Genomic DNA, 24,924 nt, shown 5'->3' with positions numbered 1-24,924 from the left:
GAATATGCCATCATTAATGAACCAAATACATTTGTTTTCCTTGATCATGCTTAGGACCTGTTCAAAAAAACCCAGGTGAAGAACAAGTGGCATGGTTAAGTTAGTGTAATGCTGCTGATGATTAATGGCTTTAATCTATTTATTTAATAAATGCTATTCTCCTTGACCATACTGCTAAAGTAAATATTTTGTCATGTTTGTCTGTACTGTAGGCTGCTTATTCTTTGGAACAGGTTTTGGTGTCTCTTACTCCATGTATAAGTCTAATATTGATGCAATTATTTCCCTATTCAATCAGTGTGACAGACATAGTTTCTCAGCTCTGGTATCTAAATGGTTTGAAAAGACAACAGAATAATACATATATTGTACAGTTAGTGTCTGTGTTATTTCTGGTATAATTCATATTACCTAGTACTTCATTCCGTGTTTGCTCTGAGATTTTTCTGCTGGGATCTCATCGTTGTCCAAGGCACCACGCATCCCTTGGAAACAGAGGTGTATTTTGACGACAGGGCAGTGCTGTTCCCGCATTTTTTCCCTTTCAGGGCTGTGTTCTCTCTTCCACTCTTGAGCCAGTTCTGTCCTCTTCTGACCCTGCAGTGAGATGCTGGTCAGAGTGATAGAAAACTAGTATTTTTACATTTTTTAGGGGAAAGGAAGTGGTGAGAGCACCCAACCGGGAGTGGGTGGATGGGGGGGGGTGTACCGAGGTCTCCCCGTGCAGTAGCAGGTAGGTTTTGGCTAGGATGTGACTTGAGAATAAAACTAAACTAAAGCCTTTGGGTGACCTACACCCTCTGAACTCTTATGGACAAGAGGCAGTTTATTTGGGAATGAGTGTGCTGTCCCTCTGCCCTCAAAGTTTCTAGTCCCTGCTGCAGGGATGGCTTACCTGCTCGTGAACCTGGAAAGCTTGCCATGGTAATGAGAAGCAGTCTTTTTCCTGTACCGTCGTCTGCGATTTGTCATAGTTCAATAGCTGCTGTGTTTGAGTAAGTTGTCCTTTTAACATGGACGGCTGGATAACCAGTGCATGAACATTGGCAGCCCTATCCAGGTAGGTTTTTAACTCCTTGTGAGTCAGAGCCCTCATATAACACTTCAAAATTACACCGCTAGAGAAATGATGGAGCGTGGGAAGGGCAGAGACAAAAGGGTTGGTAGGAAAGATGATGTTGTCTACTGATGTTAGGATGTGGAGATTTGAAAAAGGGAAGAACTCCTTGTGTGTTACTTGATCTTGGGCAACTTGGACTGCTGCTCAATCACAGGATTTACCTGTATAGAAAGAGCTTAGTGTGTAGGTTATTTGTGTGAAAATGTGACCAAGACATAGAATTTTTCTGGATACTGCACCAGTACATTATGCACCAAATGTCACTCAGTTTTGAAAAATTCCCAGGGAAGTGAGAGGGGATTGTAAGCACAAGCGCAGCAGCTTTTAATGAACAGTATTTCTGGAAAAAATATTTAATTATTCCATGATACATTTAATGGGTGATTTCAGGGCAGTGAGTGTCACCTTTTTTTGGCAGCATGAGTGGCTTACGTCTTTCTTTGGCTTTGCACAAAATAATAGTAATAATTTTAGGAAGAATCTGGAATGTATTATAAACACCTTATTTTGGGGGAGCTGCGTCCCAGGAACATCTGGAGTACATGAGCCCAAGCTCCACCACAGAGTTTACTTTTGACCTCTGGTATGACTTTTTAAGTTTTCAGAAAAATGTTTCCATACCTATGGATTTTTAAGTGCTTTAAAGTATTAGAAGTAACTTATGAGGGCTAAAGAATTCTTGGATCCTAATTCTTCAGACGGTGCTATTACTTTTACATGCCCAACATGACAAGGTAGATTTTTATAATATTTTGGTGTATATCTGTTTTTAAACCCAATACTTTGCTGCGAGGGCAAATATCCTGCAGGCGCTCCTGCAGAAGGCAGACAGAAGGCAACCAGCCTTTGTACCATGTTCTCAGATAGGAGAGCCACAACTTCAGGAGCACTGGGTGTCTACGATGTTCAGGGTCAGTGGCCACAGTGGGACTTGAGCCTGTTGGCATCGAACTGTCTGCAAAGGCTGTGTCTTGCAGCAGAACTCAGGTCCCTCCACATTGTCTAAATGTCCTCTGAGGCTTAGTTGTTTGGCTTGTCAAAAATGCAGATTGAGCTTTTACTCTGAAAGAACGCCCCATCTGATTTCTGGTTGCCCAAGAAAGTGAGGGTGATAGTGTTACCGACATTGGGGGAAACCCAGACAGGGCTTGAATGGTGGTTACATTCATGAGGGCTGAAAATATTACAGTATTGTCATGTCCTCTTGTTATTTCTTGAGATTTCCTAATTTAAACATTTTGAGCCCAGTTCCAAGTGTGATGTCTAATTAAAACATGTATCTCTCAAAACATGGCACATTTGAGACAATTTTAACAAATTCAATAAATTAAGCTCTTTAAGAAAAAAGCTCAGTTGTGCTTTTGCCCCACTGTGGGGATTTCTGATGCTTGCCATAATCTAGACTGGTTCTTCTGCAAGGCCACCCCCAATCCCAAACCAGAGCAATATCTCGCTCTCAGTATCTAAAAACAGACAAGCCAGGCTCTGTTAGCAGAAGCGTGGAAAGGGAAGAAGGTATTTTGACAGGCTGTTATTCTCAGTCTTTTCTCTGATTAATCTTGCAGTGATGAATTTAAATTTCTAACTCATTTCTAGAATAAAACCACAAAAAATTATGTATCAATATGCTACAATTATTATCAATATGCCACTAGTCATCATGTCCACTATTTTCAGAAAATGAACAAGCAACGCAAATTAGAAAGTGCCTTGAATTTACATAGGTGGGCCCTGACCCTAGATGTAGCAGTCTGTGAAGGTGGGATTTGTGACTACTCTAGCCCCTTCACGTAACACATGGTGCTTTGAGTAAATAACTGTTTATACTCCTTCCCAGTCTAGGCTGGATTTGACTTCATTCTCTAGGATCTCTTAACTTTCAGTTTATGTGAATTGGTTTACTCACTACTGAATTTCGCTTAAATGCCTTGCAAGTGAAATTGTGCTGCAGCCCAGCCCAGCCTCCCTCCTTCCCCGGTGGTACCAACTGATTGGTATTGACAAGATTACTCTGGTGCTTTAAGTGTTTTTTAGTAGAGCTGGCTAAGGTGGTTTCCTCTCCTTTCTTTTCAGGGGGCTATAATCTATTTTCTGTGATTGCCTCAATTTTTGACTTCCATAGAAAATGGTGTTTAAACTTGTATATAGCTGCTACAATATTCTTTTGCTCTGATCTGACTATTCCTATGTTTCTCATTGCACAGCAAATCCTGTTTCTGTGCACTTCTGAAGAATAGTTCCTATATCCAGATAATCTTTTTTCCAGAATAGTGTTGTCTGCTTACCTAGTTCTTTATCTCCTCAGATATCCTGTTTTGTTTTATTAGTTGGTTCGCATACATCCATAGACATACAGGTGCTTGCTATACAAAAGAGTATTTCTGAGGTGTGGAAAGTTGTACAGCTCTTCTGTGATATGAATATGTAAGTTAAGCGTTTCTTCTTTGAAACATTCAGAAAGTTAGTTTGTACCATGTTTTCCCATATTTCTGAAGTAATAAAGGCCTAAAGACAGACCAAAGATCAGGAAAAAAAGATTTCTCGATTGATAGAGAAAAACTTTTTCAGATAGAGTTTAGGAATATAGGTGGATATGTCTCTGGGCAGGTCTTGGATACTTTGGATGGTATAAAATTCCCTCAGTGATACCTCTCCATCCGAGTGGAGTATTGGAGCAGTCTGTGTGTGTGATTTTGTCAGCAGGAACCCTATTGCTACCAACTAGCTGCAGGTAATGACAGTTTTTAATGCATCTTGTGTGTGGTGCTGATTTTCCCCCTCCACTCACATACGTATTTGTTTCTCTTGAATTTTTTTTGAGTTGGTATTTGTCTCAGTTCAGCTTTTCTGTAATATGTGAAAAGCAGACGTTATTGTAGAAGTGCTGAATTGTTTTTAAAAAAATTGCCATACATTGCTGTGGAACTGTGATTAAAAGAAATAACTTTGATTTTCTCTGTTTATGTTCCAAGCACTGCAGTGGTAGAATCACCACTAGTTTTGTGTATGCCTATTAACCAAATGAAAGGAAGGATTCAGTGGAGTGATTAGTTTTCAATTTAGGCTTTTAAAACTATTGTCTGATGTGTTTTGCAGCCTAGTTACTGAGGGGAATATCCAGGATTTAGTTATTTTTAATTCTATTTTGATTGAGACACTCTTTCCAGATACTGAATCCAGATAAAAGCAGTATACTGGAGGATAATTTAGAAGAAAAGATACTGTGTCCTTAGAAGGCTTTTGTAATTCACAGAGCACAACATCTAATGACTAAATTTGTTGTTAGAGCTCAAATAGCACCAAAATCTCAGAAAGTAGTATAAACAGTGTGATACTAAGAGGATTAGAAGAAAAACATGTGTGCACAAGTTCACATGAGGAACCAAAGCATTTCAGAACTCGGGCAGACAACATTGTTTTAGCCATAGCATGAACACAGTGTAACAGATGGATAGGAGAAAGTAGTATAAATGATGGTGGTTTTATAAGAAAATGGGTAAATATTTTTGCAAATAGCTTTTAGAGAAATTTTTTCGTTGAACTGATTATGTTTGGAAACAGGTATGGAATAACATTAATATACATCTGTGCTGTGGGTTTATAAGCAGATTTCTTACTGTGTGGTGCCATGGTTGTTTTTACCTGTGGTTTTGTCTTTGTACCACACGATTATTACTTGGTTGATAACAGCAGCCCAATCTGTGCTAGCAGCATGTGTTGGTGTTTCCTTTTTTGGTAGCTGGTTTGACGTGTTAGGTTTGGTCTTGCAGATGGGAAGTGCCTGTCTTGTGCAACCTGTTTGCTCGGACCTTTTTGCCACCTCTGCATACAAGCAGCTCTCAAGAGTTTATGGCTTCAGACATTGCTGCCGCTCTATGCACCGCAGTGGGATGCTCTTTCCAAGAAGATGATATTGGGTGTTGTAGTGAGCTGTTGGGTGCAGTGTCATGGGGGGAAACAGGCATCAGGTGTGTTATTCTTGTGCAGAAAAACCCAGTGTGGGCAAAGCTGGTGAGCGCTGCCTGGGAGCAGGTCAGGACAGACAAAAATCTTAGTTAAGTCAAGTGGAGCAGTATTCAGTCAATGTTGAAGGTATTAGTCATCAGTCAGTGGTGAACCCCCAGCTCCTCCAAGATGAAGGATCCAAACTCACAAACTACTGTGCTCTCCAGGTGTGCTTTATCAAATTCAAGGGCATCTGGTGGATTATTTCTAGGTGTCACATAGTGCAGCTGTTACTACAACTGGGCACCTGCTTAAATCACTCTAACAGGTCAATATATAAAGGCAAGATATAGTCTAAAATCAATAAATTACAGCAGTCACCTGCATTGTGTCAAGATACATGTCAAAATTGCAAAATCCAATAGGATAAATCTGGAAAGAAAAAAGCTGCTGATGAGGCATTTGTACTCAGCACTTGAGTCTGAAGAAGGACATCACAGTTTTCTAAATGTTTACATGTCATTTCAAGCGCTCTTATTTAAAACTGGAGCCCTCAACCAATTAACATGAGTGAGGAATGAAGCAGTCAGTGAGCCCTTTCTTTTCTCATTCTTTGCTCTCTTGAGTCTTTGCTTCCAGGTTCTTTCTGTGTCACTGCCCTCTTTAAATATAAAGTGAAGGACAAGAAGCCTCTTCCACAGATCAGACGGAAAGGTTTCTGTCTCTGGCTTTGATGATAAGTACTGCACTCAGAAGATTGCACAATGGCATAAGAGGTGTTGGAAGGAAACAGTTTGGGCAGTGTATAGTGAAGAAAGCCTTTTTCATTGAAGAAAATGGTTTATGTTTGTGCAATCATCCTTTATTTATGTTTGCCATGTTCCTTCCCAAATGAAATAACCCAAACCAAGCGTCACACTCAGGATGGGGCAGAAGGGCCCTCCTCTGACTTTCTCTGTGCACAGCTTTTGTAATCATTTAGGCTGTTCTCAAAATAATATTGGTTGATTGGTGGTTTGTTCTGTTTTTAAGGAAAACTCTTGTTATAAGCAAGTAATGTTTTTTATGGGGTTTGCCGAGCGAAGTGATAAAAGCTTTCTCTACTGGTCTGCAACTCTTACTGTGGAAAAAACAAACTTTGAGTAGCTCCACGTAGGAAACTGTGCTACTGAGGAGTGGAGTTTTCCTCAGCCTATTTACATAATTTCTGCAGCACCAGTACAACTAAGCAAGGAGACAAGAGCATGTTTGCAAATGCTCTCAGTTCTCAGCATTCCTGCATTCTTCATCATCCTCTGCAGCGTTTCTCACTTGGGCTGCAAAGGTTTCTACCTGCCTTGGTGGTGTGATGGTATCTTCTAAGGATAAAATAAGCCTGGCTGCAGCAGCTTTTTTTGTTGTTTTTTTGGCTGGGTCCAAAAATGGCTTTATAATAAACCATTTCCTGCTGGTTGAACTTGAAAATTGCATGCGAGAACTTTGTGTACATCATGAGCCCCAAAACTCACAGTTATTCTGTACTCATAGTAAAAGCTTTTGAACACAGTTTGCAGATGCTTTGTAAATAGTTTAATCTAAAAATAGTCTGACAATACTTCATTAGTCACCCCTGTCCATCTGTCACCCTTCCTGCTCTCGTGAGTGGGCAATTAGATTATTTCCTAAAGAAAAGTAGTCCGGCAAGTATTTGTGTGGAAAGTAACAAGTCAAATATTAGTGTGAATTAAAATAATTTGTCATTACTGAATAAAAAGGAACGTTACAGTGGATTGAGTTAACACATATTTGGACATCGAAATGTGTTTTCTTATACTTAACTATTGTTAGATGCATGAAATTATTGATATGTAAATAAAATTACTAAAAACATACAGGAGCATGGATTGATTTTTTTTTTTAATTATGTTTTTGTTCATTTATTGAACATGGAAAAGATTTTTCTTGAATATTGCAGTAGGAGTATTTCTGTTATGTACATATTGTCAAATGTCACCAGCAACTAGTATGAGCTGGTTATTTTAATTACTGAGGTCACTGCAGGAGTTGGTAACTGTCTGGGTGCATAGGCACACCTGTGTACATAAATGGAGTTATTCAGTGCAGTACGTGTTAGGAACACAGTGGATGTAACCATTTCGGAAGTCAGACCACTGGAATGTTGATTTTTTTTTTTTGTTTGGGGCTTTTGAGAGTGTTTAGAAGTCGGTAGCTGAGGTTTATTTCCTGAAGAAATTTGACATGGGCAGAAGCTGCCTACTTTGCCTAGTTAACTTCCCAAAGATTTTTCTGGAAACCTAAAGCAAGATCCAGACATCAGGATTTTTATACACAGGTTGTTCTGTTTAGTGCTCCTGCTGAATGGGTGAGACTGTCTAGAGGTCTGGTGGTATAAGTATTCCTTCAACAGGCTTATTTGCTCAAAGATCTGTGTTTCAGGCTCCCCGCGGGAGCAGTTTGTGTGATACGGGTAGTGACAGGATATATGCAAAAGCCCAGCTCTGCATGCTCTTCTGGGCCTGATTGCTGCTGCTGCTCTGGGCTGTGTATAAATTCGGCAGTAATCACCCAGCTCCTTGAACAGAGTAGGCTGAAAGAGCCATGATAATGTTTTATTGTGTTAACACCACCGTTTTCAAAATAATAAATAATGTTTCCTATTTTGTCTCCCTGTTTCCTTGTCAGCATCACCCTTCTGTGGCAAGAGGCACCTAAAAGGAAAACTTCTGCATATCAATGCACTGCCAATGGTAAGTACCTGTTTAACTGACTAGAGGTGGTGCGGTTCCTTCCTGCAGATAGACCATAAGCCAAGTACCAGAAGTATTTTTTAGAATAACTACATTTTAGTACACAAGTGGATTATTTTAATTTTTTAGGAAACATCTAGACCGTTATTCTGTATGACTAAAATATTACACTTGCATCCGGATTTTATCCTGTGGAAAGTAAGGCAGCATGTTAATTATGAAGTGAGAAGTGTGACTTGACAATAACATAGTTCATCCTGTTGGTAACTGGTTTTGCTTCCTCTTTTGCCAAAAGCCTGTTGAGGGCAAGCTGTAGCCAAGCCGAGTGCTCTATTACCCCAACTTGGGTGCTCTCTGCAGTTTGTTTTAGGACTAACAGCCTCTCCTTGGAGAAAAAAATGAAATAAAAAAAAATTCTGTGCAATGTCAGGTGTATTTTGCTTCAGCACATTTGACAGCATAAGACTAGTGAAGTTAAAAGCATCTTTGGAAAGGGGTTTGGTTGATGTGATCTTACTCCATTTCTGGAATATTACTCAATGTTAGAGACTATTGGAAGTTTGCATTTGCAGACTGTCTTTATGGTTTACGTAACACTTCCTGATACTTGTGCAGATGGAAAGCAGAGGTGAGGTCTGAAGAGAAGGGCTGGAGCTTTCCGCTTCAGCTTTGATCAAATAATCTTTTTTTCAGCAGTTTTGGTATCTTGTGTTGTCACAGTTGAGATATATAAGAATGGTAACTGCAGCCTTAGCCTTAAGAAATAAGTGCATAAGGTGCAAGCCTGAGTTTTGTATTTCAAGCATCTCTAGATCACTGTGCTTAGAACAGAAGTTAAAGAGGTGGTATTTCTGTATTGAAAACTCAATTTGGGATCTGAGAGCTGAGCTGGGTTCCTTTGGTTGGTGTGTGGACATGGATCTAAAGAATATGTAAATAAATTATAGCCTCACTTACACCTTTGCAACTCCACTGTCTTAACCCTGTGAGCAAAATGACTCCAAGAGAGTTTGCTTGGATGTAACTGCTTACTCCGAAACGCAAGAAGTTATTCTGTTGAGTCTTGAAGACATCACAGAGTGAAATGTAATGCAGCATGTATTTGGCGCTAAGTAAAGCAAACCATGCGTGTATGTCATTTAATAGCCTGATGTTTAGGCTCAGAGGTGCTATGTGTGATGTTTATACTGATTTGGGATGAATTGCAGCTGATGGGAATGAATTTGTTGAGTGAGAAGGCATCATTTTTACCTGGTCACTTGGCCTGGTGTTTTAACTTTCCAAAACTGAAACTAGCAATGCTCTCAGCCTTTTCTATTATTGCTGAGTTTTCATTGTTGTTGTTGACCTTTTTCCAAATAAAAGCTACTCTGATTTATTTTTATTTTGTAATAGTTGAGCATGGTTTTAGTTACAATTTAAAATATAGGTCTATATTACTGCTTCTCTTAAAAACATGACTCATTCCATATTAACCTAGTCCTTATACTTCATAAAATTTTAAAATACTGAAAGACTGTGCTTGAAATGTTACTGCATTTTGTCCTAATTTCCCCCCTACCAATTATATTAGAAATTCAGAATTGCACAGTCTCAAGGGCATGCTAGTTGTTACAGTGATCATAAAACATACTCAGCTGTTACTTGTAGTGAAGTGAAATACTCCCCTTCTTTAAGGGCTGCTTTTGTGCTGTAAGTTGTTGTATTTTAATATTCTAGAGATTTCTGAACAATTACCTCTTAATTAACTATGAAACAGTTTGAATGTGGATTTATGAGACAAGCTAGAGACATTCTTCATCATCCCAAAAGTAACGATAACTTAATCTGGTTTATAGTAAAGAAGACTTTTATAGGTTTGTGTATACGTTTTGGGTTTTTTTTCTGATGTATTTAGACAAAGTGTGGGCCAGAGGTTGACCTGAAAAAAACAGTTTGTGGTGTTCTTCCAGACAGAACTTAGCTACTCATGTTCAATACATATATGTGAATCAGAAATGATCCTTGCATTTCTGATCATGATTGTCAGTTCCATTTCCTAGTAAATGGAAAAGTAAAGGGGCAAAAGTAAACCATAGAAGTTACACATCGTCTTCTGTTTTTTCTTTGCTTTTCTGTTTTAAAAGTAATTAAAAGATGCTTATTTTTTGCATCACATACAATACATTAATAACTAAATAGGGTAAAAGATCAGTTACCACTTAAAAACATATTCTAATTGTTGGCAATTTTTTAAAAAATAAAATTTTATGTTGTGATATAGGCCGCTAAAAGAGAGTGTGGCTGTGTTCAGTTGGTGTAAGTTCTCCTTCCCGTTCTTCCAGTCAACTGTAACGTTCCTCAGAATCTCAGAAGGATGCAAAGGCTTAACAAAAGAGGCCTGTTAAGAGAAGGAAAACTAGTGTATAATTCTTGGGACAGCATGAAATTTTGGACTGTTCTCCTTCTGAAACCAGTGGATGCTGTTATCAATGAAGGAAGGTGAAGCACAGTGTGTTTTCCCTGATAACTGGTTACAGGTGAACAGTTATATTTCAGTGTTCATACATAAGTTTTATTTATTGGATCAACATGAATTAGCTGATCTAGTGGTATATTTATTAAAGAAGTGCTAATAGTGTGATACAGAAGAAAAATTGTGTGGTAGGGTGCATACTTGATAAACATTAAACATTTTATTTACTACTGCATTCTGATCCATTTTCTGAAAGGTTTTTTTAATTCTGTTTCTTTACAGAAAACAAGTTAAACACATTAGTAAGATCCTTTTCTGATTCAGAGGGAAAGTACCCCTTGCCTCCTTTTTCTAGCATTAAAGTTGACTACTGAATGAATGAAGTGAAAGGGTAACTACTGTCCTTAAAAATTTTAAGAAGTGGTGGCTCTACTTTGAAGTAGCATTTGCCAGAGAACTTTCTCTGCTGATTCTGTAACCATTTTGCAGTTCAGAAATAAGCTTTGACTAAGAATTCTTGGCAGAATCATAAATATGTAATTATGTAAGCAGCTGGGATATTGAGCCACTGGCAGGTGCCCAGTGCAGCACAAACACAAAAGCAAAGGGAAATGGGGCAGCATCTCAAATCTGGGGAATGTCCTCTAAAACAGGATAAAGGCCATAGCTGTTCCTTGCCTATTGCCATTCCCAGATTTTAAATCATAAATGTGCCTGAGAAGAGGCTGTTTCTGCTGTGATAGGTTGTCTTATGTTACAGCTTTTTTATTTTGTGGGTTTGTTGGGGTTTTTTTCTTGTTGTCTTCCTCATCCTTCACCTCCCCTGCCTTGGGGTTTTTGTCTTCACTGCTTTATACTGGTCTCGGTTTAATAGTTAATAGCAGCAGTAGTAGTACAGCTAGCATTAGATTATATCTTACTTGATCAGCATGCCATCTGCTTTAGAGGAGAGGGAGATTTTATGTTTCTGCTGTGGGTTCACTGCCGTATGCCCATGGTGAAGACGCATAGCCTGAAATGACCCTTTTCCTGCTCTATTATATGAAAGAATTAGAAATATAGTGCTAAATGTTCTTGATAATGACTAAGTTTGTTGCAAATTTAAAAAAACTAAACTGGATATTAGGTGTCTGTGAAGCAGGATGTTGTGGAGAAAACCCAAGGACAGGCTGTTTTGTATCTGAGCACGTTAGTGTTATGATCTGGAGAAAACCATGTTAATATGTCACTTGTATCATCAGGTCATGGTCCTGGTTTCCTCATTGTCAACAGAAAGTTGGTTCTAGCTCAAGTCAACAAAAGTAAAAGCTACCCTTAGTTTCAGTGGTGTTGATGCCGGGAGATAATGAATATTGCTGCAGAACAACAGGATGTCTGTAGGCTGAGAGGAATGATACTGAATATACAGACTTTTATTTACTTGAGGAAACTGAGACCTGGCCACAAAGGACCAGGGACCCTGTGTTGGCATGGCTGTCGGCATGGATGCCAGGTCTAGAAGCCTGTACCTTCATGCCAAGCCTCTAGTTCACCATATGAATAGAAATAAAGATAATAGTCACTGGGTTAGTGGATGTGTATTTGTAAATGAAGGTCATGTGTGGTGTTCTTATTGTGTTTTTATGAACAAATATAAAAAAAAACTATTCAGGACAAGGGATCTGAATCCTCCTGAGGTTGATACTGAGCATATGTATATAGTCACACAAATGGATGGTATTGATGTCAATTGTGAGCTGTAGTTGCAATACTTGTACTCATTAATGATGTTAATGAAATCTCCAATTTCATTGGATTCTATAGATACGTAGCAAATAAAAGACAGACTAGGGACAATGTAGGCCCTCTCCAGAAGCTATCAGGAGAACTGGCTACCATGGATTTGGAGAAGGCTGAGGTTCTTAATGACTTCTTTGCCTCAGTCTTCACCAGCAAATGCTCTGACCACACAACCCAAGTCTTGGAAAGCAAATGCAGGGACTGTGAGAACGAAGACCTTAGGCCCACTGTAGGAGAAGACCAGGTTCGAGACCATCTTAAGAACCTGAACGTGCACAAGTCCATGGGACCTGATGAAATTCATCCACGGGTCCTGAAGGAGCTGGCGAATGAAGTTGCTAAGCCACTGTCCATCATATTCGAAAAATCCTGGCAGTCAGGTGAAGTTCCCGATGACTGGAAGAAGGGTAATATAACCCCCATTTTCAAGAAGGGGAAGGTGGAAGACCCGGGGAACTAGAGACCAGTCAGTCTCACCTCTGTGCCTGGCAAAATCTTGGAACAGTTTCTCCTGGAAAACATGCTAAGGCACATGAAAAACAACGAGGTGGTTGGTGACAACCAACATGGCTTCACTAAGGGGAAATCCTGCCTGACCAATTTGGTGGCCTTCTATGATGGAGCCACGGAACTGATGGACAGCGGCAGAGCAGTTGATGTCATCTACCTGGACTTGTGCAAAGCATTCGACACTGTCCCGCACGACATCCTTGTCTCTAAATTGGAGAGACATCAATTTGATAGATGGACCACTCGGTGGATAAAAAACTGGCTCGATGGCCGCACGCAAAGAGTTGTGGTAAATGGCTCGATGTCCAGTTGGAAACCTGTAACGAGTGGTGTCCCTCAGGGATCGGTGTTGGGACTTGTCCTGTTCAACATCTTTGTCGGTGACATGGACAGTGGGATTGAGTGCACCCTCAGCAAGTTTGCCGATGACACCAAGCTGTGTGGTTCGGTTGATACGCTGGAGGGAAGGGATGCCATCCAGAGGGACCTTGACACGCTTGTGAGGTGGGCCGATGCCAACCTTATGAAGTTTAACCAAGCCAAGTGCAAGGTCCTACACCTGGGTCGGGGCAACCCCAGGCACTGCTCCAGGCTGGGCAGAGAAGAGATTCAGAGCAGCCCTGCAGAAAAGGACTTAGGGGTGTTGGTTGACGAGAAGCTTAACATGAGCCGGCAGTGTGCGCTTGCAGCCCAGAAAGCCAACCGCATCCTGGGCTGCATCAAAAGAATCGTGACCAGCAGGTCGAAGGAGGTGATCCTGCCCCTCTACTCTGCTCTCGTGAGACCTCACTTGGAGTACTGCGTACAGTTCTGGTGTCCTCAACATAAAAAGGACATGGAGCTGTTGGAGCGAGTCCAGAGGAGGGCCACGAGGATGATAAGAGGGCTGGAGCACCTCCCATATGAAGACAGGCTGAGAAAGTTGGGGCTGTTCAGCCTGGAGAAGAGAAGGCTGTGTGGTGACCTCATAGCAGCCTTCCAGTATCTGAAGGGGGTCTACAGGGGTGCTGGGGAGGGACTCTTCCTTAGGGACTGTAGTGGTAGGACAAGGGGTAATAGGTTCAAACTTAAACAGAGGAAGTTTAGATTAGATATAAGGAAGAAGTTCTTTACAGTGAGGGTGGTGAAGCACTGGAATGGGTTGCCCAGGGAGGTTGTGGATGCTCCGTCCCTGGTGGTGTTCAAGGCCAGGTTGGACAGAGCCTTGAGCCACGTGGTTTAGGGCAGGGTGTCCCTGCCCATGGCAGGGGGGTTGGAACTAGATGATCTTAAGGTCCTTTCCAACCCTTACGATTCTATGATTCTATGATTCTATGATTTAATTTCTTTTGGCTGTAGATGGACTATATTTTATTATGGTCTACATGTGTTGCAAGAATGTTTTATCATGTGTTCAGGTGTTTGACACCTGTCTTTTTTTGTTTGTTAAATATTAATTCACTAGCATAAATTAAATTCAAGTCCATCATAACAATATGAAAAGGAGAGAACTTTGTTAAAGTAATAAACTGGCAAAAGAGCTTGTAAAAAATCATCTATGTCACTCTTTTGCAAGCTTGTTTGCTCTGTTAGCATAGTCAACATTTTTTGTGAAAAGTCATGCACTTCTGGTAAAGAGAATACAGTAAGTCAAATAATATGCATATATGATGGACTGTGAAGAAGGGGTTTTAAGTGTTTGTTTCTTAATGAGAATTTAGAATTAAGTCAGCAGTAGTTAAAATGAATAGAGGGCAGATCAGCTGTCAGAGCAGATTATTTTTTCATGAATAAAAGGAACAAATTTAAAACTATCAGGTACGTAACACACAAATTAAGGGGGAAAATAGATGGTCAAAGGTTAAAGAGGGAATGAAAACACAAGTTTTATGGTCACAAGATCAAATGAGGCATTAGTTAATTTTCCTTTTTTTGGTGCAGTTCAGCAGGAGTTCAAGTAATTCAACTGAGTGATTGAACTGGAACAGAAAAGAGTGCCAGAAAAACTGATTACTAATAACATAAACAGAAAAATAATCAAATGAACTTAAGACTTGATGTCAGCATTTCACATTAAAATGCATTTGAAAAGGCTGGAACTAGGTTCCATCCTAGTTGCATGGAACCTGATTTACGTAGAAAACAAATTTATAACAGCTATTCTTACAACAGTTGATAAATTATTCTACTAATGAGCCATCAGAATGGATTTAACCAAGAAGTGGCTGAGGTGCAGAAGACTTTTTCTAGAGACTGACCATCTGGGAAGTGGGAAGTATCTGGAGGAGTAGGTAAGGGTATTTGAACCCAAGGGAACACTGTGAGGAGGTGACTGTTAATTACATTAGAGATGCTGGGGTTTTGTTCTAAATAGAAGATACAAGTTATTTCCTAGTATTGTCATCCCTGAGGTGATGCACTGCTCTCTAGAGATCTCTAGGCAAGATCACCTTTTCTTCTACAGATTTAATGATTTTTAGGGAAAGCAAGTAACTGGTATGTTTATGAGTTTGTGAATGTGAGTGCAGCGTAGAACATATTGTTGGCATACCTTCCCACTAGCCTAATTCCTTGTTTCCTTTATATTGAACTTCTTTGTTTCCTTTATATTGAACTTCTAAAACCAAACTCCTTTTGTGCTGAATTGTTCAATTCTGGTTATTACTAAGTATACTAAAATACTTCCTATGCTGTTGTAATTTACTAGAGTCCTGGTTGATAGTCCACCCCAGTCAGCGGACAGACTCTTTCATGTCCTAGTTTTTGGCTCAAGGTAGAAGTTGTGGTGAACAGGCTGTTGAGTGAAGTTGCTTTCATTGACCCGTCCAGTTTTGTACCACCATTTCTTTTGCCAAAGCTGACTCAAGTTTTTCAGCGTAGTTATCTCCTCATGGCCTAGCATTATTCAAACATGCTTTGGTTGTCTCTATGGTGGTCCATGTATTTTCTTTTTCTTCGAATGCAAACTAAATAAACTATTGATTTTTATCGTGCAGTATGACTGTGTCATGGCAGTTGCAGGGATTACCCTGCTGAGGTTGGCAGTACCCCTTGGACTGCTGCTGTTAATGCTTCTGATTTTCATTGGACTATTTTTCAGTCATCCACAGTCAGATGTGGATTGTAGCATATTTGGAAGAAAAGTGAATGTTACATGGTGTAACATAACTGCCATCCTCTGAAATCTTACTCTTAAAGTCTCAGTGTCTGGAGTTCATGGGAACTCTGGCTTTGCGTTGGGAGGGAACTGAGGAAGGGTTACTACTCTGCAATGTGTGTGTGTATATACATTTACAATCACAATAGACAAGATTTAAGCACATGGTCTTCGTGGATACCTGTATAGCATCTGTGTTGTCTTTCTTTCATGAAGTTGTTCGTTTTTGGTTTTAGACAAAAGAATGCGCTAGAGCTGATCTGTCTAGACTGTGGTATGATGCTTGCTCCAGCAATACATGGGAAATTATTTGTTAAAATACTGATGTGATGTTGTGGAAGAATTGTGAGGTGAATAAGGAGCCTGCTAAAGGGAGGTCACATCATTTTGTGCTCATGGAGGGTGTCTAGGGCTAAAGGAAGTTGTCTTAAGAACTGGTGTTGGGCTGATGTTAATGTATTCACTAATGAACTCAGCACCAAAAGTAGGAGCATGCAATAAGATTCACCAGTAGTGTATAGTTGGGAGATGCTGTCAGTATAGGTGAGTGTCCTGCAGGAACAGCTGGATGACCTTTAGGACTTGAGTAGGAAAAGTGGACTGAAATTTCATAGTATAGGATGCATGGTTGTGCACTTTTGGACAGATGTTAATTTAGCCCTAACCTGCATGCTTATCTCTTGAAAATGATGGAGGAACAGGAAGACTTCTGTATGTTAGCCAGTAAAATCAAAGTATGTCTTTCCTCTAGCATCCTGCAGCTCTGAAAAATGTAGTCATAAAATCTGTGAGGTGAAGAGGTACTTAAAGCAAGAATAGGAAGGTGTTAATGCTGCTCATGTGCAAGGTAGTACCACTAAATCCCCATATATAAAACCAAACTACTCTAGTAAATGATGTTCAAGAAAGGTGAGTATAAAGTGGAGCAAGTGCAGAAGAGGACTGGAAAGGACGAAGGCAGAGCTGAGTCTGTCTTGCAGGAGGACACTGTGAGGTTGGTTGGTTTATCTCAGTAAAAGTGAAGTCTGAGAAGGGGTATAATTGCTTTCTCCAAATACATGAGGGGACGATAAAGACTTGCGTGAGTGTAACTATTTTCTATGTTAGATTCAAGGCAGCACTGAAAAAAGAAGAAATGCGTGCATCTTGGCAAGGAGTATATTCATGCTAGAAATTAGAAATCAGATCTCATCCACCAGGGGAGTAAGATTTTTGGATAAGCTTCCCAAAATATAATGGGAGGCAAGAAATCCTCTCTAGTTTTCAGAGGTACTCTTGTTACATAAACTGCGCTCTAGGGGGGAGCCCCGTGGTCTTTCTGACAAGCACAATTTGTTTGTGGAATAACAGATTTTTGTCTTTGAAATATAAGAAAGCTTAATTTTGTGTAACCTGGAGAGAACGTCAGCCATCTTTCAGCTGTGTTCTTTTGACAGATGAGCAAGTTTGACACGTATAGAAGTAAATCACATCCTTCTTTTAGGAACACGGGACAAAAAATGTTGCCTGGGAGAAAATAATACAATGAATATGAACATTACAGTTCAGCAAATTCAGTAGCATGTTAGCAGATCTTAGACTAATTTTTGTCTGATTTGGAAAACAGTTCAATCTGTTATGTAAATGTCTTTAGATTTGTGCTTTGGAGTGTTATATACATGAATTCTAAAGCCTTCCAAAGAGAACTTGTGACATCTGTACCTAGCAAACCTATGAAAAAAGTACTAATTTTGGGAATTCCTAATGTTCTGTTATTACCCCAAGATTGATCTGGGACCTTCTGCGCAATACCTGAGTGGAGAAACATCAGCAAAGACAGAGTTTGATCAGTGTTACTAGAAGTGCCAAGTTACAGCTGCAGTGGGTGACATCTACTGAAAAAAAGATTTAGACTATGCAAGACTCGTAAGTTAGGAACCTCAGTGCTTGCTTTTGAAGAAAAAGCATTGCAGCTTTAGCAAAGTTAATTGTTTCGCATATTTTTTGTGACTTTTAACTCTTCTGGAAACCCACAGTCTGGAAAATCCACAATGGTTTGTAGGCACAGTACTCTGGATAGGGAAGGAGCTTGGAGATCTAGGTTGCAGAATAACGCACTGGCTTTCTTATTCTCTTGCCCTGGCAGCATGTCATTTGTGTTTTGAACAGTGCTACCTCCCTGGGAATCTTTCATGGGAAAATTAATGCATGTTGGAGTAGTTATATATTTTAAAAAACCAATAAATCTAGCCCTGCCTCTCCTATCTCTGCTGGCTACACCCATGAAATTTGCCTAGAGGTGAACTAAAAGGGCCAGTTTGGGATCAACAGTGGGTGAAACATGACTGCCCAGTGAGAGGTGTTTGTAGCCCTTCCTTGCATGGTTTATGGTAGCTGAGTGTCGCTTAGGAAGATTTGGAAGATAACACTGTGGCTCGTTTACACAAGCAACTTGCTGCACACTGTATCAAGGTTGAGAAACGACAGTATGCTGTTACCTGTGCATGGTTTTAGGGTGTTTGAAAAGCAATGTCGTGGCTATCTGGATTTTTAAATTCAATGTATTATACTGTGCCTCTGTTACTGTTTGTTAAAATCCTGTGATAAGAGTGCATAATTGGGAAGCTGAGTTGAAAAATTGGGTGGGGAAACACTTCCTTGTAAAACACACATTCTTCAAATATAGTTGATTTGTCAAAAGGTTTAAGTGTTCCTTTACTTGCTGTATATTGTTAGAAGAATTTCATAATAGACATCTTGGGTTAAATGAAGAGAGTGATGCTGTCGAAAAGCAGGAATATACTGAAAGGGGGAGAGGGACAACTGTTTCTGTAAAAATAGGTGGAAAAATCCCCCAAATGAAGCATTTTGAAGAAAGGATTTTGCTTCCTTTCTCCTCTGCAAAGTTGCAATGAGAGAAGCGACTGCAGGATCTACAAAGCGTGGACTTCAGTGTAGGAAATGCATCTATTTATCACTTGCAGCCAAATCTGGGCGAGCTGTATGGATTTTTATTTTTTTTTTTAGTAACACCTAGAAAAATCATTTGTTTTGGGAATCTTAAATCTACTAAATATTTGCTGAATGAAGAAAGAATCCTAGACAGAAGCGTATGTGTAACGTTTTGCCTCACACTGGGATAATGGCTGCAAATTTCTAGAGCTTCAGCTGTTTAATAAGGCATTCCCTAACTCAGCCCAACAGCCGGAGCCAAGAACAGAAAAAGTGCCTGTTCCCATGATGCTTTTTTTCCTTCCCTCTCTCAGCCTGTTCCCTCAGAATGCCTCCCTGCTCAGTAGGCTCTAAGCTAGGTCAGTGCTGGTATTTCTACTGTGTTCACTGGGGCTGAGCAAGGACCTATCTGTGGGAGGCTGCTTGCTATATGGTTAAAAAATAAGAGAAGTGGCATTCTCTCACTACAGGCTGTGTATAGATTGTTTTTTTCCAAATGGAGAATAGACTTGTTACATAGCTCCTTATTTTTATTTTATTTTAATTTTATTTTGCATATAAAACAAGGGCCAGCATTTAATCCTTGTTCGATGCTATAAATACTTCATTTCACTGACCAGAGAAGTTACTGAATGTAGATAAAGATGGCAATATTTAACATTGTCTTTATCCCAACTCAGAAACAACTAGCACTTTCTGGGATGACTAGAAAAGCTATGTTGCATCTCGGCACTTCCATTATCTTTGAATACAGTTCAGTGTTTTTATCTGCCACAGAAGAGACAGTTTTGTTTGTTTTTATGGAGTGTGCTAGAAGGACAGAAGCAGCAGCAGCAGTGATGCAGACTATGTGGAGCACCTTGGTTGTTAAGAGGAATAGCAGGTGGTCTGAGGAATATGTATTAAGACAAAACAACATAAGTCCTGTATAGGAGATTTTGTTGTTGTTGACATTTTGTGTTTGTTTATTGACCTTGTCTGGTTGTATTACAATCTCTTCAAGCACAGGAACAAAGTCTTAGATGTTTGTGCAACATTAGCACAATGGGGCCCCCATCTTGGAAAAAGGGTCTTTGGGATGCTGCTATTACCACAAATAAAAGATGGTAATAATAATATTCATAATATCGAGTTTTAATTGTAGTGAAGGTTCCTTGAGCAAAAAGAGAAGTACCTGAAATAGTAGAATAGAAAAATTAAGTAAAATGCATAAAATCGCTATTATCTGTTGCATGTGTTGCTTCTTAATTGTGTGTGTATTTTGTAGTTCTTTTTGTACAGTGCCATTTTATCCAAGTGTATATAACCATGTCAGAGTTTTTACAAGAGTTTGTATCAGCGCATGTTGTGATTTGTACTCTGATAGTAGCGATGATGACTACCAGAGGTTTTTTGGTTTTACATATTTTTTGGTTTTTTGGCTTTGCAGCCTTGTAATTCACTTGCTGTCTGTTTTGCAGTGCAGAGAAGTGATATGAACTCTGCACATAGACTTGTTTGGCTTTTTCTTCTCTACAAGTCATCAAAGCACAGCTGCGTGGGCTGCCGCCCACTCCTCTGCATGCATACCTGCTCATTTTCCTCTGAGGCACTGATTTGTAGTAGCCTTGGTTTTGTTTCCTTGGGTTTCAGTGTTACAAGTGGAATTGAGGGGCAGGGTAAATAGAGATGAACTTGGTTACATATGGCTACGCTGTGAAAAATTCAGCTTGTTTATGTCTAGAAATTGGGTCAGGTTTTAATTGCGTTTTCAGAGTAGTTAGCGCTTAAATAGTTTCCTTCTCAGTATAAAAGGGAACAAAAAATGGATCTGCTATTATCTTTTTCTAGCACTAACAGAAATATATTCTGTATGTATAAATGTAAAGTATAATAGGTCTAGAAAGCCCTACCAACCTGTAAGTACTTGCAAGTGCTCTCAGTTTTCTTTTGACAAAATGAGCTTTTCTCCCTTTCAGTAATGTATGTTATGGCATATCTACAGTGAACCTCCTTCTCATCTGGTTGTTGCTGTTCTGAGTGGACAGGCAAGTTTGCTTCAACTGAGGCAGAAAATAACGTTTTTATATATTTTGAATGATATTTATAAGTCTAGCAGCTTTAGGAGCCAAAGTTAAAGTCAATGATCACTTGACCATGCTGCCTCATTTTTCTGCCTCAGACTGCCTTCCATAGCCTGAATCAGGCTTTTGCCCTCATCTTTATCCACAGAGGTTGTGTAAGTGAATAACAGTGTCTGCTTTTCTTGTTTAACTGCACAGCGTCATCGGATTTGGCTCTCTTAACTGCAATTCAGGTGAAGGATATGATGGCAAAGGTTTTATTGTTTCTGTGGTTATATAATAGCATATTCAGTTATCATAATTTCGATTCAGATACTATATTAACTGAATTAATTTTGTTAAAGTCAGTGGAAAGGCAGCTTCCCTGGTTTCTTTGAGGGGGAATGCTCTTACCAGGAGATGCACCAGATTGACCATGAAGCCTGTGGTTTGTCTAGTGGAAGGCAGCCCTCAGCGGCAGCAGGGAACTTGTGGGATGCACAGTACTCGTCTGAAGAAATAGCATTTAGAAATGGGTGTTAATCTGTCAGCAGGAGGGGTTACATGTCTGTTATTGGCTTGTTCTTTTTCTGTGGTTTGAAGAAGTTTTTGTTGTGGATTTTTGAGTGGTCTGTCTGAGCTAGGACTTCCCAGAAAACCACTCGCCTTCATCTCCGTAACATACCCAAACCTATATCCCTATTTCTGTTAAGACTAATTAAACCATAAAAATTGTGTCAAATGTCCTTCCCTCTGTAATGCCAGCTTTGCCTAGGGTAAACGTAACTAAAAAATAATGATAAAATGAAAATAATCTTTTCCTTCTGCTGATATTGTTTGCATGTTTTAAGATAAGCTGTTGCATTGAACTTATTTAGAATAAGAGAAAAATCAAAGATGGGAACTAGGTCTTGAGTTGATGCTGGTTTGATATAAAGCAGGCAGTGTGAGATCGATTGCAGTGTTCCAGCTACAGAGGCAAATTTACTTATCGATAGCTGGGCTCCCATTTTTATTCATGGCTATAAGACATGTGGATCTGCGCAGTCATTGCTTGAGTGAAAACTGCTGATAATGGAGACTTTCACTTACCTGGTCAAGCCCACCCTAATCCTGAAAAATTCTAGATAATCTCCTTAATGTTTAAATGTTTTCAGCACATAAAAAGCAAAAGCACAGCAAGGGATGGATGGGGCTGTATTCATCTTTTTTACCTCCTTTTAAAATACCTTTTAGCTTTCCTGCTTAATGTGTGAGAGTTATTAGAAAAAATAAAGCGTACAATGGATATAAAAATATCCCATGTGATGAAAGTGGCTTTGGATCCCAGCTGGCTTTGTATTTTTTTCTTCTTTCAGCTCTTGTTTCTTTTTCTCAATTTTGAATCCTCTAGTTTTTAATAGTTACAGTGTTAAAGTGAATTTTAAGATAAAAGGAAAATTTAGGAAATGGCAACACATAGACAATGCTGTTACCAGATAGCAAATGATGTTCTTAATAATTCAGTATTCTCTTCAGTCCCCATGGATTTAAAGGTAAATAGGCAACATGCAAAATTAGTTGCAGCTACAATTGATTTCTTTGTACAAATACTTTGGTATGCATAAATACATGAGAAATTAAACAGCTGGCACAGGACCCCTGGTTTTGTCCAAATCTTAAGGCTAGCAGTATGATTTTATCTATTTATTTACAAGAATAAGAGCTAGCTCTGGAAGGAAGTTCTGTAAAATGTGCTATTAGGAGGAGTGTGCTTCTGCAAGCTGATGGAAAGTGATGTTATACCAAGAGTAAAGATGAGCAGCAGTGGTTACTGTGTTTCTCTGCAAGTCTGTCTTTCAGACTTTTCTGAATATTCCAAATTCATCTGCCATAAAACCGTAAAATAAACTATTATCCACCAAAATGTGACCACAGGTCACCTCTTGTTGAGGGGATGGTATGCCTTAGTCTTAAGTTTTTTTAGAGAACTGTTTCTACATAATTCTCTTATTTCTGTTTCCTGTCTGTGGCAGACATACCCGAAACAATGAGTCCCACTTCTCTCTCAGCAGAAGGCTTGAGGCAATTTAGTGTGTATTGCCAGCGTTTCTCCTGCCAGCTCTCCATCTTCAGCGAACCTCTGCAGGATACTCTTTTCTGCTTTTTTTGCAGATAATGTCAGGCATCTGGAGAGAGAAAGGGAAGAGAACTGGTTGCAAGGTAAATCACAAAACACAAAACAGAAGCGAACTCAGTGGATTAGTCCATATTCTTTAAAAATGTAGCTCTCTGCAGTGACTTTTGACCTCCTTTGAAATCCCCAACATGGTCTAGTTTTGCCAGAGGAGTCCATGAATTACACCATTTGCAAAAGGTGCAGAGAAGAGGCATCCCATGCTGATTGTACTCTACTTGGTTTCTCCATGATAGAAGAGAAGCCGAGAGGTCATAGAGGGACCTCTGCCTTTCAGTAGGTAGCCATGTATAACGTGCATTTTCCATGTCGGTGAGCCGGCAGTCACCAGGAGTATTTGGTCTGGACTCAGTGTGGTTTTGTGCAGGGTATCTTATGCAGGTGCATACAGCTTCCCCCACTGATTGATAAGATATGTTGTTAGAGAGGTTGGTTCCCCTTTGCTAGCGACTCTTCCATATGAATACAGTTTAAAGATGGAGTATGTAGTATGTTGTATTGCATTTCAAGGTGCATCACTTGTAGTACTGGCAATCAAAGTTAGTCTCAGGATGTGAAATAATAAAATCAGATCCAAGAATTACTTATTACGATCTCCTTGATACTCACTCCTCCCAGCATCACTGCTGCACAGGACCTTTTGAGATATGGCTGTGCCAGTGTCTGACCCAGCTTCATACCAATGAATTACTTAACACTACTTTTTCTTTCTCTCTATGTAGATTTCTATATGGAAAAACGTTTGCACCAACTTACGTGGTGTAATAAAGACTATTAAAATCTAATACGACTTCTGTACCTATAGTTGCCTATAATGAAACTTACGTGTTAATTTGGGAAGGTGCACAATAGGGGTATTGTAATTTAGCAGTGGCTGACATGTCTTTCAAAACTTCTAAGTAGGTTGTACTATAAATACAGTCTCTTGTTTTGCAATTGACATTTTGCTGGTGGGTGGCTAATTTGAAGGGAAATAGACCAGAGATCTAATATTAATAACTAATTAATAGTTATGTGGATATTTTAAGTCTATTTTTCTGCTTATTTATAGGCATATATAATTCATCTATACTGTGTATCCTTTTTTGCATGTATGTTTAATTCTGAAACTTTTGCTTTAGTAACATTCATGTGCTTATGTGCCTTTGCAATCAAAAGCTTAAAAGCAATTTGGTTATATTTCTCAAAACCACTTTCTGAGGATGATGATTTCAAGGTAATGGCACTTAAACTATTTTAAGAAAAGCCTTGCTCCTGAAGTAAGGCCTAAGAGGAAAGCCAACAATGCATTGTCTACATCTCACCTTAATTTGAGAGTCCTAAATCAGCATTAGCACTATATGTTTTCCTGTGTATAAAGTAAAACATAGGGCAATTTTTAAGCATCGATTGGAAGTGGGTAGCTCATAGGCAAACTGAAGAGGAGTAAAATAGGAAGGGGCATGTCAAAGAAGCTTGATCCTTTGAAATTGGAGTAGAATGTGCATTCAAGTGCACATCACTTCTCACAGCACACGTTACTATACTAAAGAGATGTTATGTTCTGGTTTCCTCTGATGGGACAAATTTCCATGTAGGTTTGTATCTCTTCTACCTACTTACCTTGCCTCCTGCCATCTCTCTCGCACTTGCACTCATCTGTAACTTAATAAGCATGTGTGATACTTGTCCTTTTTATGAATTCTTAAATGAATTTATAATAAGGCGGGAGGATTATGTGAGAGATGCATTATACTTTGCATGTGCTTGATATTTTTAAATCTTTGTTTTGTCACATATCCAAACATTTTTAGATGCATTCCACTGAACTTGGTAGAGCAGTGCTGCGATACCCCAAGCTGTGGCTGCTGACTGCAGAATTTGTGTGTGTCATCTTTGCATCTTGTCCCTCTTGTGCAAATAACCTTGTTATGAGCACTCCAGGGAAACAAAAATTGTTTCCCCACTATCTATAGAGTTTTTTACTCACTTAGCTAGCTGCCTCAGGAGGTTTAAGCTGCGTACTAGGTGTTTGCTGGATTAAAACCCTGCAGGCTGTTATCTGTGAAACTTGCCTGTCAGTGGAAGCAGCAGCAGTACCTTC

At 39.5% G+C, this 24,924-nt stretch overlaps 2 protein-coding genes across 8 annotated transcripts in view; one reads left to right on the top strand and one right to left on the bottom strand.

Moving 5' to 3' along the window:
• LOC115612204 overlaps positions 1–1,096 on the bottom strand; it is a 49,085-nt gene extending 47,989 nt beyond the window's left edge. The window contains exon 1 of the mRNA XM_030496218.1: positions 896–1,096. Within this exon, the coding sequence (XP_030352078.1) occupies positions 896–1,096 (201 nt within the window). The remainder of the gene's footprint in view (positions 1–895) is intronic.
• TBL1XR1 (TBL1X receptor 1) overlaps positions 1–24,924 on the top strand; it is a 116,426-nt gene that overhangs the window by 43,148 nt on the left and 48,354 nt on the right. For all 7 annotated transcript variants that reach the window (XM_030496200.1, XM_030496199.1, XM_030496196.1 and 4 more), the window contains exon 2: positions 7,748–7,812. The gene's annotated coding sequence lies outside the window, so the exon portion shown is untranslated. The remainder of the gene's footprint in view (positions 1–7,747; positions 7,813–24,924) is intronic.

The sequence above is a fragment of the Strigops habroptila genome, chromosome 8, assembly GCF_004027225.2.
Source record: "Strigops habroptila isolate Jane chromosome 8, bStrHab1.2.pri, whole genome shotgun sequence".
Classification (NCBI taxonomy): domain Eukaryota; kingdom Metazoa; phylum Chordata; class Aves; order Psittaciformes; family Psittacidae; genus Strigops; species Strigops habroptila.
This window is presented reverse-complemented; position numbering and strand designations above follow the sequence as displayed.